The sequence below is a fragment of the Cynocephalus volans genome, chromosome 6 (genome assembly GCF_027409185.1).
Source record: "Cynocephalus volans isolate mCynVol1 chromosome 6, mCynVol1.pri, whole genome shotgun sequence".
Lineage (NCBI taxonomy): Eukaryota > Metazoa > Chordata > Mammalia > Dermoptera > Cynocephalidae > Cynocephalus > Cynocephalus volans.
Genome location: NC_084465.1, coordinates 9,004,285 through 9,022,431, shown reverse-complemented (window position 1 = coordinate 9,022,431; position 18,147 = coordinate 9,004,285). Strand labels below are relative to the sequence as shown.

General features: G+C 49.9%; 1 protein-coding gene and 1 pseudogene across 1 annotated transcript; one reads left to right on the top strand and one right to left on the bottom strand.

Annotated features, from left to right (window-relative positions):
- The first annotated feature begins 4,171 nt into the window (after nt 1–4,171).
- Nucleotides 4,172–17,397, top strand: ZNF783 (zinc finger protein 783). The gene is made up of 6 exons (XM_063099178.1): nt 4,172–4,326; nt 7,884–8,285; nt 8,372–8,498; nt 8,647–8,775; nt 13,653–13,784; nt 16,076–17,397. The coding sequence occupies exons 1-6, from the start codon at nt 4,303–4,305 to the stop codon at nt 16,924–16,926; spliced, it is 1,665 nt and encodes a 554-aa protein (XP_062955248.1). The 5' UTR covers nt 4,172–4,302; the 3' UTR covers nt 16,927–17,397.
- Nucleotides 9,021–13,529, bottom strand: LOC134380040 (selenocysteine insertion sequence-binding protein 2-like; annotated as a pseudogene).
- Nucleotides 17,398–18,147: the final 750 nt, after the last annotated feature.

Below are 18,147 nucleotides of genomic sequence, written 5' to 3'. Positions count from 1 at the left end.
CAGACCCACTGAATGAGAATCTGCATTTTAACAAGATCTCCAGATGATTTTATGCACTTAGAGGCACTGATATGAAAAATTAGCTCTTCTTGCCTACTTCCCTGTCCTTCATTGAAAGCCTGCTCTGCTAGGTGCTGAGCAGAAAACGGGACACGGACTGTCTGAAGGACAGGGACGATCAAGTTAGAAAGATTTAAGTCAACGCCCAAGGAAGAATTAAATACCAAACAGTGACTTTAATCTGTCCTGTCTTTTCTCTCCTTCCTGTTCTCACAGGTAAGATCCTAGTTGTCACTCACCTGAAGTAACCTAACTGCTCTACTCCTAATCGTGTCCTTTTTGCTGCTGGAATTACTGTCCTGAGCACAACTGGACGTGGCTTTTCTGAATGCCTTGCAATGGCGTTCAGTAGCCACTGATAAAGAGCAAACTTTTCAGTAGAGAACTGAAAGACTCCGATGCCCTGACACCACCCCCTGCGCCCCCAGGGTTCTTCACCTTTCACTGTCTCAATTGTGCTGCTGCCCACTGCACTCGTGTATTGAATAGACAAGCCATGCCTTTTCTCTCCCAGGAATGCCCTTCTCTCTGGGCCAAACATCATTTACGTTTTCAAAGTTTGAGTTTATAAGCCCTGTCTGTGAAAGCTTCCCTCGTGCATTTCTTTCATCGAACCGTTAGATATTGAGCACCTGTTATCTAGGCACTGTCTTAAATACTTGGGATCCATCCCTGAACAAAACAGTGATCTTTGCCCTGGCTGAGTTTGTGCTCTATCAAAGTCAGTCTTCTTCCTCTACGGCACCTCTGCACAGCCCTTTCCAAGACGAGCACAGAATTCCACTGTGCCTTAGAGGTGGTTCACTTGAAAGTATGAGTAGCCTCCACGTGCAATATTCTGCAGAGGATGCAAGGGTAAGTCAGATCATGCTCTTGGACTTACAGGCTGCTGAGGGAATCTAACACAAGGTAGAGAAGTATGTCTTAAGTGAGGCTAAACGGCTTTAAGAATTCAGATAACAATTATTTTAGATGTGGGATGGGGGGAAGGCTTATGAAGTGACTTTTGAACTGGTCCTTTAAGGATGGGAAGACGGACATTCTAAATGGAAGTGACATGACCAAAATAGGAGACGTTACATTATGGGGCATGTACAAACAGCAATTCATGCAATTTGACTGGAGGGTGGGGTGTGAGAAGGAGAGTAGTAGGAGACGTGGTGAGGGATGGGTTGAGTTAGGATTTTATTCAGTTGGTAATGGAGAGCTGAAGAATTTTGAACGAAAGTGACCTGATTCTAGCTGTGATTTGAGAATATTGATCTAATAAGAGATGTCATGCTGGGGGGTGGGCGAATATGTTAGAAGGTTTTTGAGTGCGACCAAGCAAGAGCCAGTGAGGATCTGACTTGGTACACCTTCCGTGGGAAGGGAGTCGAGCCATGGACAAGGCCACCAAGGAGAGTCAACAGCTTGTGATGCTTATGGAAAGCAAGGACCGCTTCTCAGTGCATCCAGCCTCCACAGCTCTGAGCATGGGTGCTTTGTACAGAGGTGCTCACCATATGTTGAATGAACAAATATAATGGGTGTTCACAGAATAGGGAGCTCAGTGTTGTTTGAGATCGGGAAAGCTTCGTGGAGGAAGGGGGACTTGGTTATACTTCTGGTCTCCCTCTACTAAGGCTTCCCCTCCTTATAACTTTATGGTTCTATGTGTGTCCTCTTCCTAATCCAAGTTACATGCCTGGATTGTAGGGTGACATGGGCCACAGGAACTCTTTCTGAACCCCATCTCTTGGCTGAGGAAGTTGTGTTGGGGACAATGGCTCTTGAGGGTCCTGACCCCACTTTGAGTGATGCTAGGTGCTATTTTGGTGGCCCACAGCCTCTGACAACTCCACCTTCTGTAACAGAGGTCGATGACTGGCTGTTTAAGAGTGACCTGCACCCCTGGTAGTCCAGGGTCAGGACCTCCACTTTAGAAATCCAATGTTGCCTATTCAGCCAAAGACATTCAGGCCCTGGAGATCTAATCCAAAAAAGAGCAAACTCACAAGAGACAAATTAATAATTAAAGATGGAGGTAATTTTAGTTTATATCACAGCTATACCTGGCCTGACACCCAGGCTGGTCTGCTCAGGAAACTACATTGTGATGCAAAGTGTTTGTTTTTTAAATACATTTATAAATCAGAGCACAGCACTGGGAGGTACCTTTGGGAGCCTGATAAACAGGGCAGTGGTTTTCAAACTGTGATCACCAGGCCAGTAGAAGCAGCATCTCCTGGGAGCTAATTAGAAATGCACATTCTCAAGGCCGGCCTGTGGCTCACTTGGGAGAGTTTGGTGCTGATAACACCAAGGCCATGGGTTCGGATCCCTATATAGGTATGGCCGGTTAGCGCACTTGAGAGAACGTGGTGCTAACAACACCAGTCAAGGGTTGAGATCCCCTTACCGGTCATCTTTAAGAAAAGAAAAAAGAAATGCACATTCTCATCACCCCACCCCTTCCAGACTCAGGCCTAGAAACGCTGAGGTTTGTGCCCAGCAGTCTGTATTTTAACAAGCACCCCCAGGTAAACGTGATGTACACTAAAGGTTGAGTACCACTGACTTAGAGAAACCTTTTTTTTCTAAAAACTAAGACCAGCTGTCAAAAGCTATAGCACTCTTCCCTGATCAGTGCTTGTTAAATATTAACATTTTCGTCACCAATTCATTGTCCAGACTCTTTCTGTTTGCATTGGACATTAACTGTTATTTTATAAGGTCAAAATTTACCAAGTATTTTATGATCCGTAGCGTATTGGACTGACTGCTGATGAGATCCTATGGATGCTCTTAATACCTTCAGCACACATTTGCAATTTGTCTTCTAGGTTGGGTTACTTCGACAAGAATTTCAAAAATGAATAATGCTAAATATTGATTTGATTTTTTGTTACCTTAAAAGTTAACACTTCCTAACCTTGCCCCAAATTCTAGGAGAGCCCATTACTTAGAGAGGGTACCAGTTTCTTTACATTCACTTTGGTTTGGATCAAATTTGGAGAAATGATCCCCCTCCCTGCCCAAAGAGAAAACAACAAAACAACCCAAATACACAAAGAAACAAAACTGCAGATTAATTTCTAGTGAGAAGAGTTTGCTGGCTTATTGAACAAAAACTATAAGATGAATGGAAAATGCAGAAAAGACAGAAAACTTAAACTGCATACAAAATTCTTACTTTATATTCAGTTGTTAATTCTGGTTTTCCAGAGTAAGTCTCTCAGGTTACAGAGGAGGAAAATGCGTCATCCTAGACTGAGCAGTTCAGTTTACTGTAGATGCCTCAGGGCCTGAACTAGCGATGGATTTACCCTTCCTGTGATATCGGCCTGGAACTCCAGTTGGTGGCCGATGGGCACATGGAGACGGGTGGCAGAGGGCTTCCAGGGGCTCGGCAGGGACGCCTGGGCAGGGCATGTGCTCAGGGTTGGGCCCCCGCGGAGAAGGAAGAGGTCCAAGGTTCCCAAAGAACTGAAGACCCAAGAGAACGGGGTTGCGGGTGGGGAGGGTTTAAAAAAAAATTAATTTCTCCTAAGGTCGTTACATTTGTTCTGGGAAACTAAAGCGAGAGATTTAAAAACTTTATTTATTTTTTCCCCTGTTTCCCCCGGGGCACACGATGCATACTTTTTCTTTTCCCAAGCTAACAGGGTCACTTCGGTTCGTTGAGGCGCTGAGACAGCAAGTCGGCCCGCACCTGCGACCCCCGGCAGGGAGCGCCCGCCCCGCGGTGTGTGTGCTCCGAGGTTTCCAAGAGGCCTGCGCGTTCCCTTCCCTCGCCCCTGGCCCGGATTCCCGCGTGGGACGCTGGGCTTCCCCGAGCCCCAGCGCCCTGCAGAGGGTGTAGGGACCGGCCGGGCCAGACGGTCGCCTCCGCCCGACGAAGCCCGCTTGGGGGCCGCGGCGCGCCCGCCCGAGACATCGATCTCCGCGCCCCGGGTGGGAGTGGCGGCCGCGCCTGCGTCCGGGCCCCGCGGCCCCCCGGGCGGGCGCGGAAGGCCGGGGGGCGGCGGCCGCGCGTGCGGTCCTACGGGCTGCAGGGGGCGCTGTGCGCGCCCTCGGGCGCGGCCGCCGAACGCAGCTCTTTTTTAAAGGGCCAGTGGGGCACGTGGCTCGGGACGCAGTTCGCGGCCGCCCGGCAGGAGCTCCGAGGCTGGGCGGCTCCTGCTCCGCTTTCCGTCGCCGCCGCGCCAGGCCCGACAGGCCGGGCCGAGGACCGCAGCCCAGCGAGGGACGCTGGCAGCCATGGCCGAAGCGGCGCCCTCCCAGGTAAGCGCCCCGGCCCCGCGGACGCCGGCCGGGCCGGGCCGGGCCGCGCTGCCGCCGCCGCCGCCGCGTGAGCCCGCGCGAGGGTCTGGGGCCGCGCCCCGGCCGGCCGGCGGGAGGGCCGCGCGCAGCCTCCGCACTCGCCGTCCCCCGCTCACGGCCCGGCCGGCCCCGTGGCGGGCCCCGCGGTCCGTCGGCCACCCTCGTGTGGGCGTCCGGGCCGGGCTGGAAGGCCACCGAGCGGGCGGCCCAAACACCAGGCCCGTTGGGCGGGGCCCCGACGTCGCACGACCGGAAGGCCGGGCCCTTTCGCGGCCCCTGCCAGGTGCGGCGTCGGAGTCACGCTTGAAGACCACGAGTGCTGCCTCCGAACGGAATGGCTGTTCCCCACCCACGGCCTCAGTGAAGGCCCCGCGGCCCCGAGGCGGGCAGAGAGGGCAGAGGTCACCAGCCTAGGGGACACCCGCGGAGTCTGAGGCTTGGGGAGGGGACTGGCCCGGGGTCACTCGTGTGCTACAGGACGGAGCCCCACGCCAGGACTTTGGAATTAGACCACTTTTAAGATACCTAATATTCTACTTTTACCCAAAAGGAAGATACTGAACAGTGTTTACAGCAGGGATTGTAGGGTTATTTTTTCCTTCTCTCCCTAAAGATTAGCAGATTTTAGAATGTTGCCTTTATAGTGTGTGCAGTATGTCCAATTCGGAGAAGTCCTTTGGCCATTTTTGACATACTAGACACTTGTAAATACCTCAATAAATGGTGTCTACTATTATTAACATACCTCATAAAGTTTTTGAAACATCGATTTTTCTGGGTGCTTATTAGGGGAGCTCTCTCTCTCTCCCCTTTAGTTAGTGAGTTTGATGTGTGTCCTTTCCTGTTCTCTGAGTGCAAGGGAGACAAAAGGTTTGGGGGGGGCCCCTGCAAGGCCTTTTTAACTGCATAGGGGACATCATCAGCCCCGCCTAGCCCAGGGCTGGCTTCTTCAAGTACCCCTTCTGACCATTCCTATCGACTCTGCTCCTTTCCCTGTGTGGTCCTGCAGCACCTGAGATCCCAGGAAACTCCCCAAACAGGACAGATTTGCCCTTGACTCTTGTTATAATAATAATAACTATTTCTTTTTCCTTCTTTAAAAAAAAAAAAAGATGACTGGTAAGGGGAGCTTAACCCTTGACTTGGTGTTGTCAGCACCACGCTCTCCCAAGTGAGCCACGGGCCGGCCCTATTATAACTATTTCTATGCAGTTTTTCTCCTGGAGGAGGAAGAACCACATCAATGTTTTCTGCATCCTCGTTGTGCCTTTACTGTGAAATTCAGTAATTGTTATTGAATGAATGTATGCGTAATTATTTAATCATTCATTCATTCATTCAGTAGTTATTGAGCATCTGCCACCAGTGGGGCTCTCTTTTAGAATCTGGGATCAGAGTGTCTTCAAAAAGTTAATGGAAAGATTTGTATTCCTTTTTTTTCTTTGGCTGCTGGCAGGTATGGGGATCTGAACCCTTGACCTTGGTGTTATTGACATTGTGCTCTAACGAACTGAGCTAATTGGCCAGCCCTTGGAATTCTATTTTTCCATGAACCTTTTGAAGTACCCTCTTACAATAGCAAATGGCACATACCTTCCTAGGGCTTATGTTCTCATGGGGGAGACAAGCCATGAGACAGGCGAACATGGAACATCATAGTTATTAGTGCTATGACGTTAGACCTGTCAGTGCAAGTCTCTATGAGGCGATGTTTAAGCTGGAGTCTTAGACGTGAAGGGGACCCAAGCCTGCAGAGATGTGCGGGAAGAGCTAATGCAAAGGTGGAGGAGAGCTGGTGTATCCTGGGAATCCAGGGGAGGCCGGTGTAGCTGTGGCGCAGCAAATAACTGGGCGGATATAAGAATAGAGAGGTCAGCTGCGACCTCTGGAGTTAAGAAGTAAAGTGGAAAGTTTAGATTTTATGCTAGGTACACTGTGAAGCTGTGGAAGAGTTTTAAGTAGGGGACTGAAACAGTCTAGTTTGTGTTTTTAAGAGATTACTGAGTACCTTGTGGACAGCGTATTGTTGGGGGAATTTCAGTGATGGTGGTGGAAGAGCAGGGGAGTGGACAGATTTGAGATAAGTTGCAAGTCAAACGGACAGCACTGGATGGTGATTTAACCTTGAAGAATGAGTGAAATGGAGGGGTGAGATGTCAATTTGTCTTTCCAGCAAGGCTTTTAGCAACATGAACAAGTACTGGGGCCATTTTATGTGTTCAGAGAGGGCTTCCACGTCATACACCAGGGTAACTGAGGCACTGCAGAGCCTTTTTTCCAAGGCACTGAAGGACGATAGAATGAAAGAGGTTGAGGGAAAAAAGGCCCTATGAACTATTTCATACCCTGTCCCTGCACCAGAACCATCCCCATCCTCAATGTCATCGTTGTCTTAGTCAGCTTGGGCTGCCATACCAAAATACTGTAGACTTGGTGGCTTAAACAGCAAATTTATTTCTCACAGTTCTGCAGACTGGAAGTCCAAGGTCAAGGTGCTGGCTAGCCAGCCCTGGTGAGGGCTGGCTTCCTTGTTGGCAGGTGGCGGTCTTATTGTGTCTTCACATGGTGGAAAGAGAAATCATTTCTCTTGTGTCTCTTCTTATAAGGACACTAATTGAATACATGAGGGCTCTACTTTCATGACCAAAGGCCCTCCAAATACCATCATAGTGGGGATTAGCACTTCAACATATGGATTTTGGGGGGGGACACAAACATTCAGCCCATAGCAGTCATCATAATCATGCTAGCCCTATCAACATGGGGCGCCCATCTACCATTTATTGTGTGCTAGAAATTGTACTAAGTGCTTTTTTTTTTTCTTAAAGATGACCGGTAAGGGGATCTCACCCCTTGACTTGGTGGTGTCAGCACCACACTCTCCCACGTGAGCTAACCAGCTATCCCTATACAGGGATCCGAACCTGTGGCCTTGGTGTTATCAGCACCACACTCTCCCGAGTGAGCCACAGGCTGGCCCACTAAGTGCTGTTTAACAAAGATTGTCTCATTAATTCTCATAATCCTATTATGTAAGTACTTTCATTGTCTTTATTTTCTAGATGCGAAAGAAAAGTTAAAATATGTTTGTAAAACCTTGCGCAAAGTCGGCCCTCTTGTGAGCAGTGGAGTTGAGAGTTGCCCCTGGGCTCTCTGACTGCAGAGTTCATGTTCTTTGAGCTACAAAGGCTTGTCCCTTTGTTTTCAGAGGAGGACACTGAGATTTACAAAGGGGAGTCACTTGTCTGAGAATGCAGATGCTGTCTCTCTTCAGCCACATTTTTCCTCCTGTTCTCCACTTGCTAACACCTTGGTCTCACCAGTATCTCCTGTCACCGAGGCTGGGCTTGTAGCTGATGTCCCAGCCTCCCCATCTACCCCTGCTCTGCTGAGGACTGGCCCTTAGGATCCCAAATGGGGCTTTGCCAGGTCAGGTGCCATTCTCAGATTTCTTTTTCAGGAGGAAGTTTTGATTGTATAGTTCTCATAACATCTCTCTTTTCTCTTCTTGTGAGCAGGCTCTGGAGAGGGACAAGCAAACAGAGGACCAGAGGCCTTCGACGCCTTCTCCATTGCCCCAGTCTGATGCTGAGAAGAACTCCTACCTTTACTCCACGGAGATCACACTGTGGACGGTGGTGGCTGCCATTCAGGCCTTGGAGAAGAAGGTGGATTCCTGCCTGGCCCGCTTGCTGACTCTGGAGGGACGGACAGGGACAGCTGAGAAGAAGCTGGCAGACTGTGAGAAGACGGCGGTGGAGTTTGGGAACCAGCTGGAGGGCAAGTGGGCCATGCTGGGGACCTTGCTGCAGGAGTACGGGCTGCTGCAGCGGCGGCTGGAGAACGTGGAGAACCTGCTGCGCAACAGGAACTTCTGGATCCTGCGGCTGCCCCCGGGCAGCAAGGGGGAGGTCCCCAAGGTAGCCTTGGGTGCCCTGGAGTGGGGAAGCCCAAGAGGTTGTGCCTATAAGCATGTGAGCGAGTGAGTGTGACACTTGTGTTCCAGGTGCCCGTTACCTTTGACGATGTGGCCGTGTATTTTTCTGAGCAGGAGTGGGGCAAGCTGGACAGTTGGCAGAAGGAGCTCTACAAGAACGTGATGAGGGGCAACTATGAGATGCTGGTCTCCCTGGGTAAGGCTGTGTAAGAGGGTCTGGGCCTCTGTCCACAGTTTGGCCTCCCACAATCTGTCTTTGCTTTGGCTTCTATTACTTTGGGTATCTCTGTGTCTCTGTGGGCATCTGTAACCCAGTGCTCACCCATTCCCTGTTCTGCACGCAGATTATGTCATCTCCAAACCGGACATCCTCACCCGGATAGAGAGGGGAGAGGAGCCTTGTCCTGGAGTCTGGGGGGACCAGGGGAAGGGGAGCGAGGAGGAGGCAGCACGTCCAGGGAAGCCGGGCGCTGGTGAGTGTGGGGGCAAGATGGTGGAGCGGCTGGGCCCTGGGAGGCCAGGAAGGAGCACAGACCCTTAACCTAGAGTGGGGGCGCTCTGTGCAAGGCCCCCTGAGCAGGGGTGGCGGAGAGCTTTTCCTTAGAGCCATGCAGTGTCTGCATCTGTAAGAGGGTGCAGTCACACTCCCTGCACGTGGTGGTTGTGAGGACCAAGTGAGATGGCTGGCGTGAAGCAGGACGCACTGAGCATCGTGTCATCAGTAGGGCTTTTTATTCCTCTCAGTAACACCAGCAGCAGCAGCAGTAGCATCACCGCCTCCTGGCGTCTTCACTTGTGTGTGTGTCTGCCCTGTCTTCCAGCCCCGATTTCTGCTCCCCAGCTCCAGCTTGAAGCAGGAAGGCCTGGAACGTTCCAGCGTCCCTCTGTGGAAGCGGGCCCTTGGGAGGAGAGGTTGGGGCCTATTCCTCCCCATAGCAGTGCACAGGACAGTGGTTCCCAAGCTGACTGCACATAAGAATCCTCCGGGGGGCTTTTTTAACAAAAATTAAAAAAAAAACAACAAAAAAAAACAGAGAGAATGGAATCGCGAACCTGTAAATGATCATCACCCAGACTCAACAGTGATCCTGACTGTGCCACGTGTACGTCATCCAGCTGTTTTTTCCTCTTTGTAAACATGACCACAACACCATTACCCCATCCACAGAATATCATCTAATTTCTAGTCCTTGTTCTTTTTTCCCTTATCGTCTCAAAAAATGTCTTCTATAGGTGCTGGGAACCTAATTCTAATACACCAAAGTCTACATTTTACACTTGGTTTGTAAGTCTCTTAAGTCCAAAAAAAGCCTATAAAAACCCCCTCCCTTTTTAACGGCTTTATTGAGATATAATTAACATTCCGTACAATTTACCTATTAAAAGTGTGTATTCACAGAGTGTAATCACCACAGTCTAATTTTAGAACGTTCTCCTCCCATCAGAAAGAAACCCTGTGCCCATTAGCATCTCTCCCTGTTCCCCTCCCGCCACTCCCCTGTCCTAGGGAACTACTAACCTCTAATCTACTTCCTGTCTCTATGGATTTATTTATTCTGGACATTTCATATAAATGGAAACATACAATATGCGACCTTTTATGTCTGCCTTTCATGTATGAGTGCTTGAATCCTTTTAATGGCTAAATAATATTCCATTGTATAGATAAACCACCTTTTTATCTGTTTTTCAGTTGAAGGACACCCCCACCACCTTTAATGCCATTTATTTATTGGCATTTTAATTCATTTGTCTTATGTCTTTTAAAATGCCATTTTTCCCATATTTTGAATTGGGTGTCATTTAAAATGTTGTTTTATTTTCTGTAAACTGGTAGGTAGATCGGGAGGCTTACTTACATTCAGGTACAACTTTTTTTGGCACGACTGCTTCAGAGGTGGTGCTGTGTACTACCGGCTGTGTCACCTCAGGAGGCGCAAAAGGTCTGGTGTCTTTCTGTTTGTGATCATCAGCCATGTCCCTCTATTATAAAGTTGGCCTGTAGGTCATTTTGATGTGACCTCAGTGGCTTTCAGACACAATAAGATGTGGCAGATTTATTAATTTCCTGCCCCAGACCTGAAATCTAAATTTCTCCATGGATATTTGATTCCTTTCAGTGAGGAATGGTATTTGGAGACGACAATATAAGTGCTAGTTACTAATTTTTTCACTACTTATAGATATTTTCAGAAAATGTATATTTTCAAAAAGAAAAAAATCATGAGTTTCTATTGATATTTCTAATTCAAATTTAATATTCTTCGATTTTGTGTTTATATGATTTTCCTTTTACATGGAAATCTTAAATTCCCAGTTTAGCATAATTAGTTACTTGCATTATCTAATTCTAACATTTTGTTTTCCTGTATCTTACAATTTCAAAATAATGAAGCCAATATTACTACTAACTATTAGACTTCTAACCGAAATGTAAGATTTCTTTGCAGCTTTTTGTCCTTTGCATACATTCCATTCAGGACTTATAATAATTTTTAAACCCACTTGATATAATTATTCTCTCTATGCAGTTATGTCACCAACTTGATATACAGTTGCAGTCATTTGTTTCTGTTTATTTTTAGCATTTTAGAGATTGCTCTTTTTACTTTTTGATTTTTTTTTTTTTTGGTTGCTGGCTGGCATGGGGATCTGAAACTTCGACCTTCAACATATTGTATAAGATGGGGATAGGGAAAAAAATGTATCTATGTGTTCTTATTTCCAAAAAGAAATACTGGAAATATTAATAAGAAACTAAAAAAATGATTATCTGGAGAGGGGACAAGGATGGAAATGAGACTTCCATGAATGTACCTTGTTAAATCATTTTGACTTTGCAAACATAAAATGTTTTATATATTCAAAGAGTTAAATTAAAAAGTAGGGGCTGGCCAGTTAGCTCAGTTGGTTAGAGTATGGTGGTGTCACCAAGGTCAAGGGTTTGGATTCCCAGCTGGTCTAGCTGCCCCCTAAAAAAAGGTTATGAATATGTTAATTTTGTGAGAATTTATCACCAAATTCCCCTCCATGAGGGTTGTTTCACTGCAATCCCATTATTGTTGCGAAAGAGGGTCTCTTCACCACCTTGCCACAGAAAATATGGGCAAACTTAGGGTTTTTGTTAGTTTAATAGGTGAGAAGTTTGTCAGTGTAGTTTTAATGGCACCTCTCTTACAGAGCGTGTTTGAGTATCTTTTATATGCTTAGGGGTCATTTTCATTTCTTACTCTGTGAATTATTTGTTCATTTCTTTTCCTCTAGAAAGCTTTTAATAAATACGTTCTTTCTAGGCCCCACCCAGCACCACAGATGATAATCTTGGGGATGATCCCCAGGGGATCACACACCAGCCTGTTAGAGGACTTGGGTTTGGGAGCCACCTTTGTAGTATTCTGAACCACAGTCCCTAAAAAGCCAGACTCTTTTTTTTTTTCTTTTTAAATCACTTTTAATTCAAAATATTTAAATAAACCCTCTTAGAGGGAAAATATGAAAGTAAATGTCTGTTCTCCTGGTCTCTAAGACAGAAACCACATTCAGAATATGTTCATTTAAAAAAGAAAGAAAAGATTTGTAGATTATCAAACTGAAATCTAGGGACTTCAGTGTATGTTGTTTCTTTGAGTCTGGTTCTTCTGTCCTGGAGCTGAGGGGCCCACCTGCCCAAGGGTCTGGCCGTCAACGCTGCGTCTGCTCCCGTGTAGTTGGTAAAAGCTGGGCTCGCAGAATTTTCTTGGAGACGATGCTGCTGTGTCTCTGGCTTTCGAAATAATCTTCAGTGAGGTTGGTTTCTTAACTTTGAAGACCTCGTCTTGTCTTCATCGGGGGGTACTGGAGTCCGGGGGGTTGTGTGAGGTCTTCACCTGGCAGGAGTGATGCCTCTGGAGAGGCAACGTCAGCAGCTTCAGGTCTGCTGTGACTCTGGGGAGCTGCTGCTTTTCCACTGCTGTTCCCCACAAATCCACCTGTTCCAGAACTTGGTTCTTCTTTCCACAGTTTACAAAATGGTTTTCAATGCTGGGTGGCTCTTGAACTGTCAAGATTTTGTATCCTGATTGAGACCTTTCTTTTTCTGATTCTTTCTTGAGGCTTTCATTTTGCCCAGGCTCACCCCTTGTGATGCTGTGGATTTTTTAGTAGGATGAACAGTGTGTTCCTCTTTGTTGTAGGAAGAATCCAAGATAAAACTTCAGAAGATGAGCTTACATTTTAAGGACGTGCTGATGAAACAACTGTCTTTGGGTTTATCATGGAAGTAACATGTTCAGTGGCTGGCAGCAGTTCAGTAGATAATGTCTGCCAAGCACCGTTGCCCACTGGTGTCCCATATAACTCCTTGTACATGAAGGGGAACTGGTGGCAGCATCCTCAGTCACAAATTTGGTTGTATGATTATTTTTCACCATTTCACCCTCTGCTAACACCGCAGCTGGTTTTACCACTTATCTTAGAAGAGAAATGTTGGTCGAGGTGGAGGTGGACAGGGCCCCACTTGGGTTGCTTCTGTGTCTCTGACATATAGTTCTCTGGACCCCGCAGTTCAGGAAAATTCAGCATGGTAAATTCAAACTCACGTTTGAAGGTAGTGCTGCTTTTTTCATTGATTCTAGATTTCCTCTCCATTTATGGTAACCGTCTGATTTCGAGCTATTCTCAGCATGAGTGGGTAAGTGATGTGAACCTGGCTGATTTTGTGTCAGATGATTGAGATCCATCAGCTCTTTCACTGCCAGCCTTTGTCATGTGCTAATTTCTCATCGCAGGTTTTTTTCTTAAAAATCAGAGCTTTGTTTTTTGTGGGAGAGGGCATATGTGCTCATTTCGGGGCCTCACCATTTGAAAACTTCAGTGACAACTGGGCTGGTTATGATCATACCAGGAGCCAAGCACTGAGCAAACATTTTGTGTCATCTTGGCTGTAAGAATAGGTGCGGGGAGGAAGAATTGTCGCAAAAGGTAATTACTGAGGTGGAAATGCTGAAGCTCCAAAGGCCGTATCTTCAGTATACATTTCCTGCCTCTCCTTTGGGTTCCTTGATGCCACTGAGCAGCTGGGAGGAGGAGGCCCCTCTTGGGGAGGCCAGCAGCCACCCCGTGGGCCGAGGACAGGTGATGTGGCATTTCTTCTGTCATGACCTGTCTGTACTCTCAGGTGAATTACTGTGCTGTGCTTTCCTTCCCTCAGACAGGGAGGCTTTAGACTAGAATCCTGCCACCACGTCATCGCACCCTGTGTTTTTGGTTTGATGCCCCAGAATCCCAGGGACTGCATCCCGCAGAGAGTCCCTGGCCACCTGGATGGGAGACTTCCATGTTGTGCTCAGTGTCACTGATTTGTGTTTTCCAGGCCTCTCTCCATATCCCGAGCACACCCCCGGCCCAATCAGCCCTGCCCAGGAGGAGCCCAAAGAAGGGCAGGCCCTGGAGCAGCAGCAGCGAGACTCCCGAGCAAGAGCGCTCCCACCCGGGCCAGGCGCCGGTGAGTGAGCACAGTCGGGGCAGCAGCGCACTGTCACCAGAGAAGGGAACTGACAGCACGTGCTAGAAGCTCAGGGGTTGGAGAGATGGCTGGGGACCCATTGGGCTTTCTGGGTAAGGGATCCCTGAGATAGGCCTAAAAGAAGGTAGGTTTTGGTGTTTTCAGTATGGGACATGGTCTGAGGTGCGGGTTCCTCAGGTGGGTTGGGGGCCTAGGCACACCGTCTGGCTAGAGTGGGGGCAGGGCTACAGGGCATGTGTTGGGCCTCAGGGTTCTCACGCTGGTCATGTCAGTCAACAAGGCAGTCTGTGTCCTGTGCCCAGCACGGTGCCAGTGTGTCACAGTTTCTCAGTAAACATCCTTTTTCTGAAGGCCTCTTAGGAACTCCAGCTTTGACCCCCCCCACCCCCCACCCTCACAGTCCTTTCTCTGCTTCTGTTTAAGGCAATTTCTGCTCATCCTTTTACAAAAATGTGTGCCTCAGAGGGCACTTAGCCTGACATTGCAAACACTCCAGGGTGCCCGTGGCTGGTCTGGCTCCTGCCCCCATTCTTCCTTCTTGCCACCAGCCTGATGTTCAGCCTCTGGTTGCTTTCTCTCCATTGGTTTCTGAGTATGTCCCCACTGAATATGACCTCCCTCAGGCTGGATGTGGCATCCACTCCCTTCCCTGTGTTCCCAGTGAGTGTGGAAGTTTGGGCTCTACTCATGGAGAGCCCCGGGGACTCTCCAAGCCCCCTGTCCTTTTGCGGCCCATCAGGGTGGTGGTCAGATGCTGAGGAACAAGTTGTTAGCTGGCCTGCATGGGGGTTGGGGTGTGGCCTTCGTTGCTCTCTTCTCACCTCTGGAGCCCTCCAGGCAGAAGCCCTGGGCCCCTCTTCCTGGCAGGTACTTGAGCATGTCCAGGCCCTGCTGGGGAGGTGGTCATGCTGCCCTGCAGGCACCGGGTGCTGGGGAAGGCCCTCACGTGATGCTCTCTCACATGGCCTCAAGCCAGCATCAGCACTTTGTCCTCGATTAAACAGGAGGGAAAATCTCCAGGTAGGGAGCCACCAACCTCACCTCCCAGGGACATCCTGCCTGGCATGGGGTCAGGTGAGGGAAGGGATAAGGTGGAGCTTCACAGGAGCTCAGGGGGCCCTTCAGGAGTGGGGTGGGGTCAGGTGATGAGACCTGGGGGGGAACTTCCTCCTGAGGGCCCCTTCCCTTGCTCCCCAGGTATTATTTCCCTGGGGGCTGTGGGGCCCTAGATCAGTCTGTGGTCCTGGTCTTTCCTTGTTATGATCTGGTCTGGCTGGAAAGGTACTGCCCAAAAACAAGCTGTTTTTCACCAGGTCCATGGCAAGTTGATGATAGAAAGACCACTTGTGGTCTTGTTTCAGCCTCATGGCAACCTGTGAAGTCCCTAGGGTCATGTTATCCTATGTTTTGCAGTTTGTGTGTGTTGGCCTTTGATTTAAATTTATGTCTCTTTGTCTAGAGTCTGTGCTTTTGTGATAGGGCTTGGCACCAGGATCCTTCCTTCCTAGCATTAGGGACCCCTGAGAGCCATCTGCTGAGACTCAGGGCTTGGGCATGTCACTGTGATCACCGGTCACAGCCTTAGACCATCCTTTTCATCCTTTTTGTTGCTGTGTCTTGGTAGCCCCTTTGCCTCAGTCCCTGCTTAGAGTCAAGTGAGACCCATTCTGAGAACCAGGCAGGATTCCCAGGTCGTAGGGTCCCCTGTCTGTCACCAGAGTGTGCAGCGCCAGGCAGGGAGTGCACACTCTGTGTGGGTCGCTATGTGCATGAGTAACTTGGAGTGGGGGTAAGTCTCTCACCACATCTGGGCCGCAGAGGCCTCTCTCCATAGTCTGGAGGCAGGCAGGCCCACGGGGCTCCCTGTCCTTCACAGATTGTAGCGGATGTTGTCAGAACTCTTGCTGTGGCCAGAGTCTCACTGCCCAGGATTTCTGCCTCTATGTCTGCCTGTCATTTTCTCACTGTCTGGCTCCCACTCTGTCTGACCCGTGCCACCCCAGACCCCCTGTTCCTGGCTTTGCAGCTTGATCTCCTCTCCTGATACACTTAGCTCAGCCTCCGGGAGTGAAGCACATGACAGCAAACAAGACTGAACGACATGCCTGGCCCTGCCCAGTGAGCAGAACCCCTGTTCCGTGCTGCCAGCACTTGCAGGAGAAAGGATTCTGGGAGGCAGGAGTGGGGTTGAGCCAGATGCAAGGTCCGGCTGAGTGACCCCAGGGGCTGGTGGGGTCCACATGGAAACCAACGTAGACTCCTTTTGCCAGGTAGTGGTGGTGGTGTGGCCATCAAGACAGAAGCACAATCTGAGGACGAGATGATGTCCGAGCAGCTCTTCCTGGGGGCGTCCCCAAGCAAGACCAAGCGAAGGCTTCCCAGAGGGCCCAGGAACAGGACTGGAGGCCCCAGCCAGCACCATGCCGAAGGTGTGCCAAGGGTGAGATTGGGGGAGCCGCGGCCATCAGGGACTGGGGGGGAGCTGCCCCGCGTCCTCCCTCGCCGGCGAGAACGGACCTTCCCCTGCCCTGACTGCGGGCAGAGCTTCCGCTTGAAGATTAACCTGACAATCCACCAGCGGACCCACGTGGAGGAGGAGCACGAGGAGCATGGGGAGGCCCGGGGCAGCTCGCCCACCAGCTGGGGGGAAGGCCACTCCACCCTGGAGCCGGGAGAGGTGGTGGTGCCCGGCCCTGTTATCCGTTGGCTCCCTGAGGAGCCCGAGGGCTACCACTCCCCGGCTGGCCGTGCCTTTGTGGGGCGGAGGCCAGCGGCGGCCAAGGTTTACCACTGCAGTGAGTGCCTGCGCGTCTTCCAGCAGAGGAAGAGCCTGCTGCTGCACCAGCGCCTGCACACGGGCAACAGTCAGGGCTGGCCCGCCTGTCCCTACTGCGGCAAGGCCTTCCGCCGGCCCTCGGACCTCTTCCGTCACCAGCGCATCCACACTGGTGAGCGGCCATACCAGTGCCCCCAGTGTGGCCGGGCCTTCAACCGCAACCACCACCTGGCTGTCCACATGCTGACTCATGCCCAGGAGCAGGCGGACCCACACTTCCCTGCTCCCTCTGCCTGCCAGGGGAGTCCAACCCTGCCCTGGCCCAGCCATTCTGAGGAGGGCTAACCAGGCAGGAGTCTGCTAGGGGCACCCTCTTACTGTCCTAGGGTACCTCTGGCAGGACATGCTCTCTACCTGTGGGGCCTTTCTCCATTGTGCCTGATGCTGGTGCTTCATTCTGGGATGGCTTTGGAGAGAGGTTTTTTCTTTTTTTCACTCAAATGGGAGGTGGCAGCCCTTTTGGAGGGTGTGTGTGTGTGTGTGTGTGTGTGTGTGTGTGTGTGTGTGTGTGTGTGTGTGTGTGTGTGTGTGTGGTGTGTGTGTGTGTGGTGTGTGTGTGTGTGTGGTGTGTGTGTGTGTGTGGTGTGTGTGTGTGTGTGGTGTGTGTGTGTGTGTGGTGTGTGTGTGTGTGTGGTGTGTGTGTGTGTGTGGTGTGTGTGTGTGTGTGTGGTGTGTGTGTGTGTGTGTGGTGTGTGTGTGTGTGTGTGTGTGTGTGTGTGTGTGTGTGTGTGTGTGTGTGTGTGTGTGTGTGTGTGTGTGTGTGTGTGTGTGTGTGTGTGTGTGTGTGTGTGTGTGTGTGTGTGTGTGTGTGTGTGTGTGTGTGTGTGTGTGTCCCCGTCCAGATGCCTCTGTTTCCTGTTTTCTAGTTTGTCCCTTTGCTGCCTTTTCTACATTCCTGACTGGTAAAGGATTCCTTAGGCTTAAGGGTTGCCAATTTTTGATGGGGGGCTTTGGAAGGTACCACAGACAGTCAAGATGACCAGAGATCATGGCCCTTCCTTCCAGTATAGGGATGATAGAAACATTGAGGACCTGGGATTTTGATTTTGTGCAGAGGTCTCCTCCTGCCTGCTGGTCAGCATGAGGAACAGCAGAGTGGACAGACGGCCTGAAGAAAAGGCACTGGAAGTTTGAGTTGCCTCATTTATCTTGAAACTTTTTTTTTCTTATAAAGCTTTTCTAGTGCTTTCGTAAGTGTTGTGTGTCATTGCAAAGGGGACCAAGAGCTCCCAAGGGGCAGAGATTATTCTGCCACCTCTTCCGCCTGTGGGGCTGGCAGGGCTGGAAGGGGAGCTCAGTCTAGACCAGCCAGTGGGTTTTGATGGAGTGCCCTGGCTGCTGTCCTGGAAACTAAGCCTCTTCCCAAGTGTGTGTTTCTTGGCCCAGTGAGATTCCCAGTGTTCCTAGTCCTTCCCCCACAGGGTGGTCATATCCAGTATTTACTCCTCTTATCAGTTGACAGGGGAAGCCGGAGCCAGGAGTGGGTGACATGTCCCCCCATGGTCT

What these genes read in the sequence shown, in the direction of transcription:
- ZNF783 (XM_063099178.1), top strand. Translation starts at nt 4,303, where the DNA reads ATGGCCGAAGCGGCGCCCTCCCAG. An exon ending in CCGAAGCGGCGCCCTCCCAG is followed by an intron (nt 4,327 to 7,883) that starts GTAAGCGCCCCG and finishes TCTTGTGAGCAG; the next exon opens with GCTCTGGAGAGGGACAAGCA. An exon ending in TGAGATGCTGGTCTCCCTGG is followed by an intron (nt 8,499 to 8,646) that starts GTAAGGCTGTGT and finishes TTCTGCACGCAG; the next exon opens with ATTATGTCATCTCCAAACCG.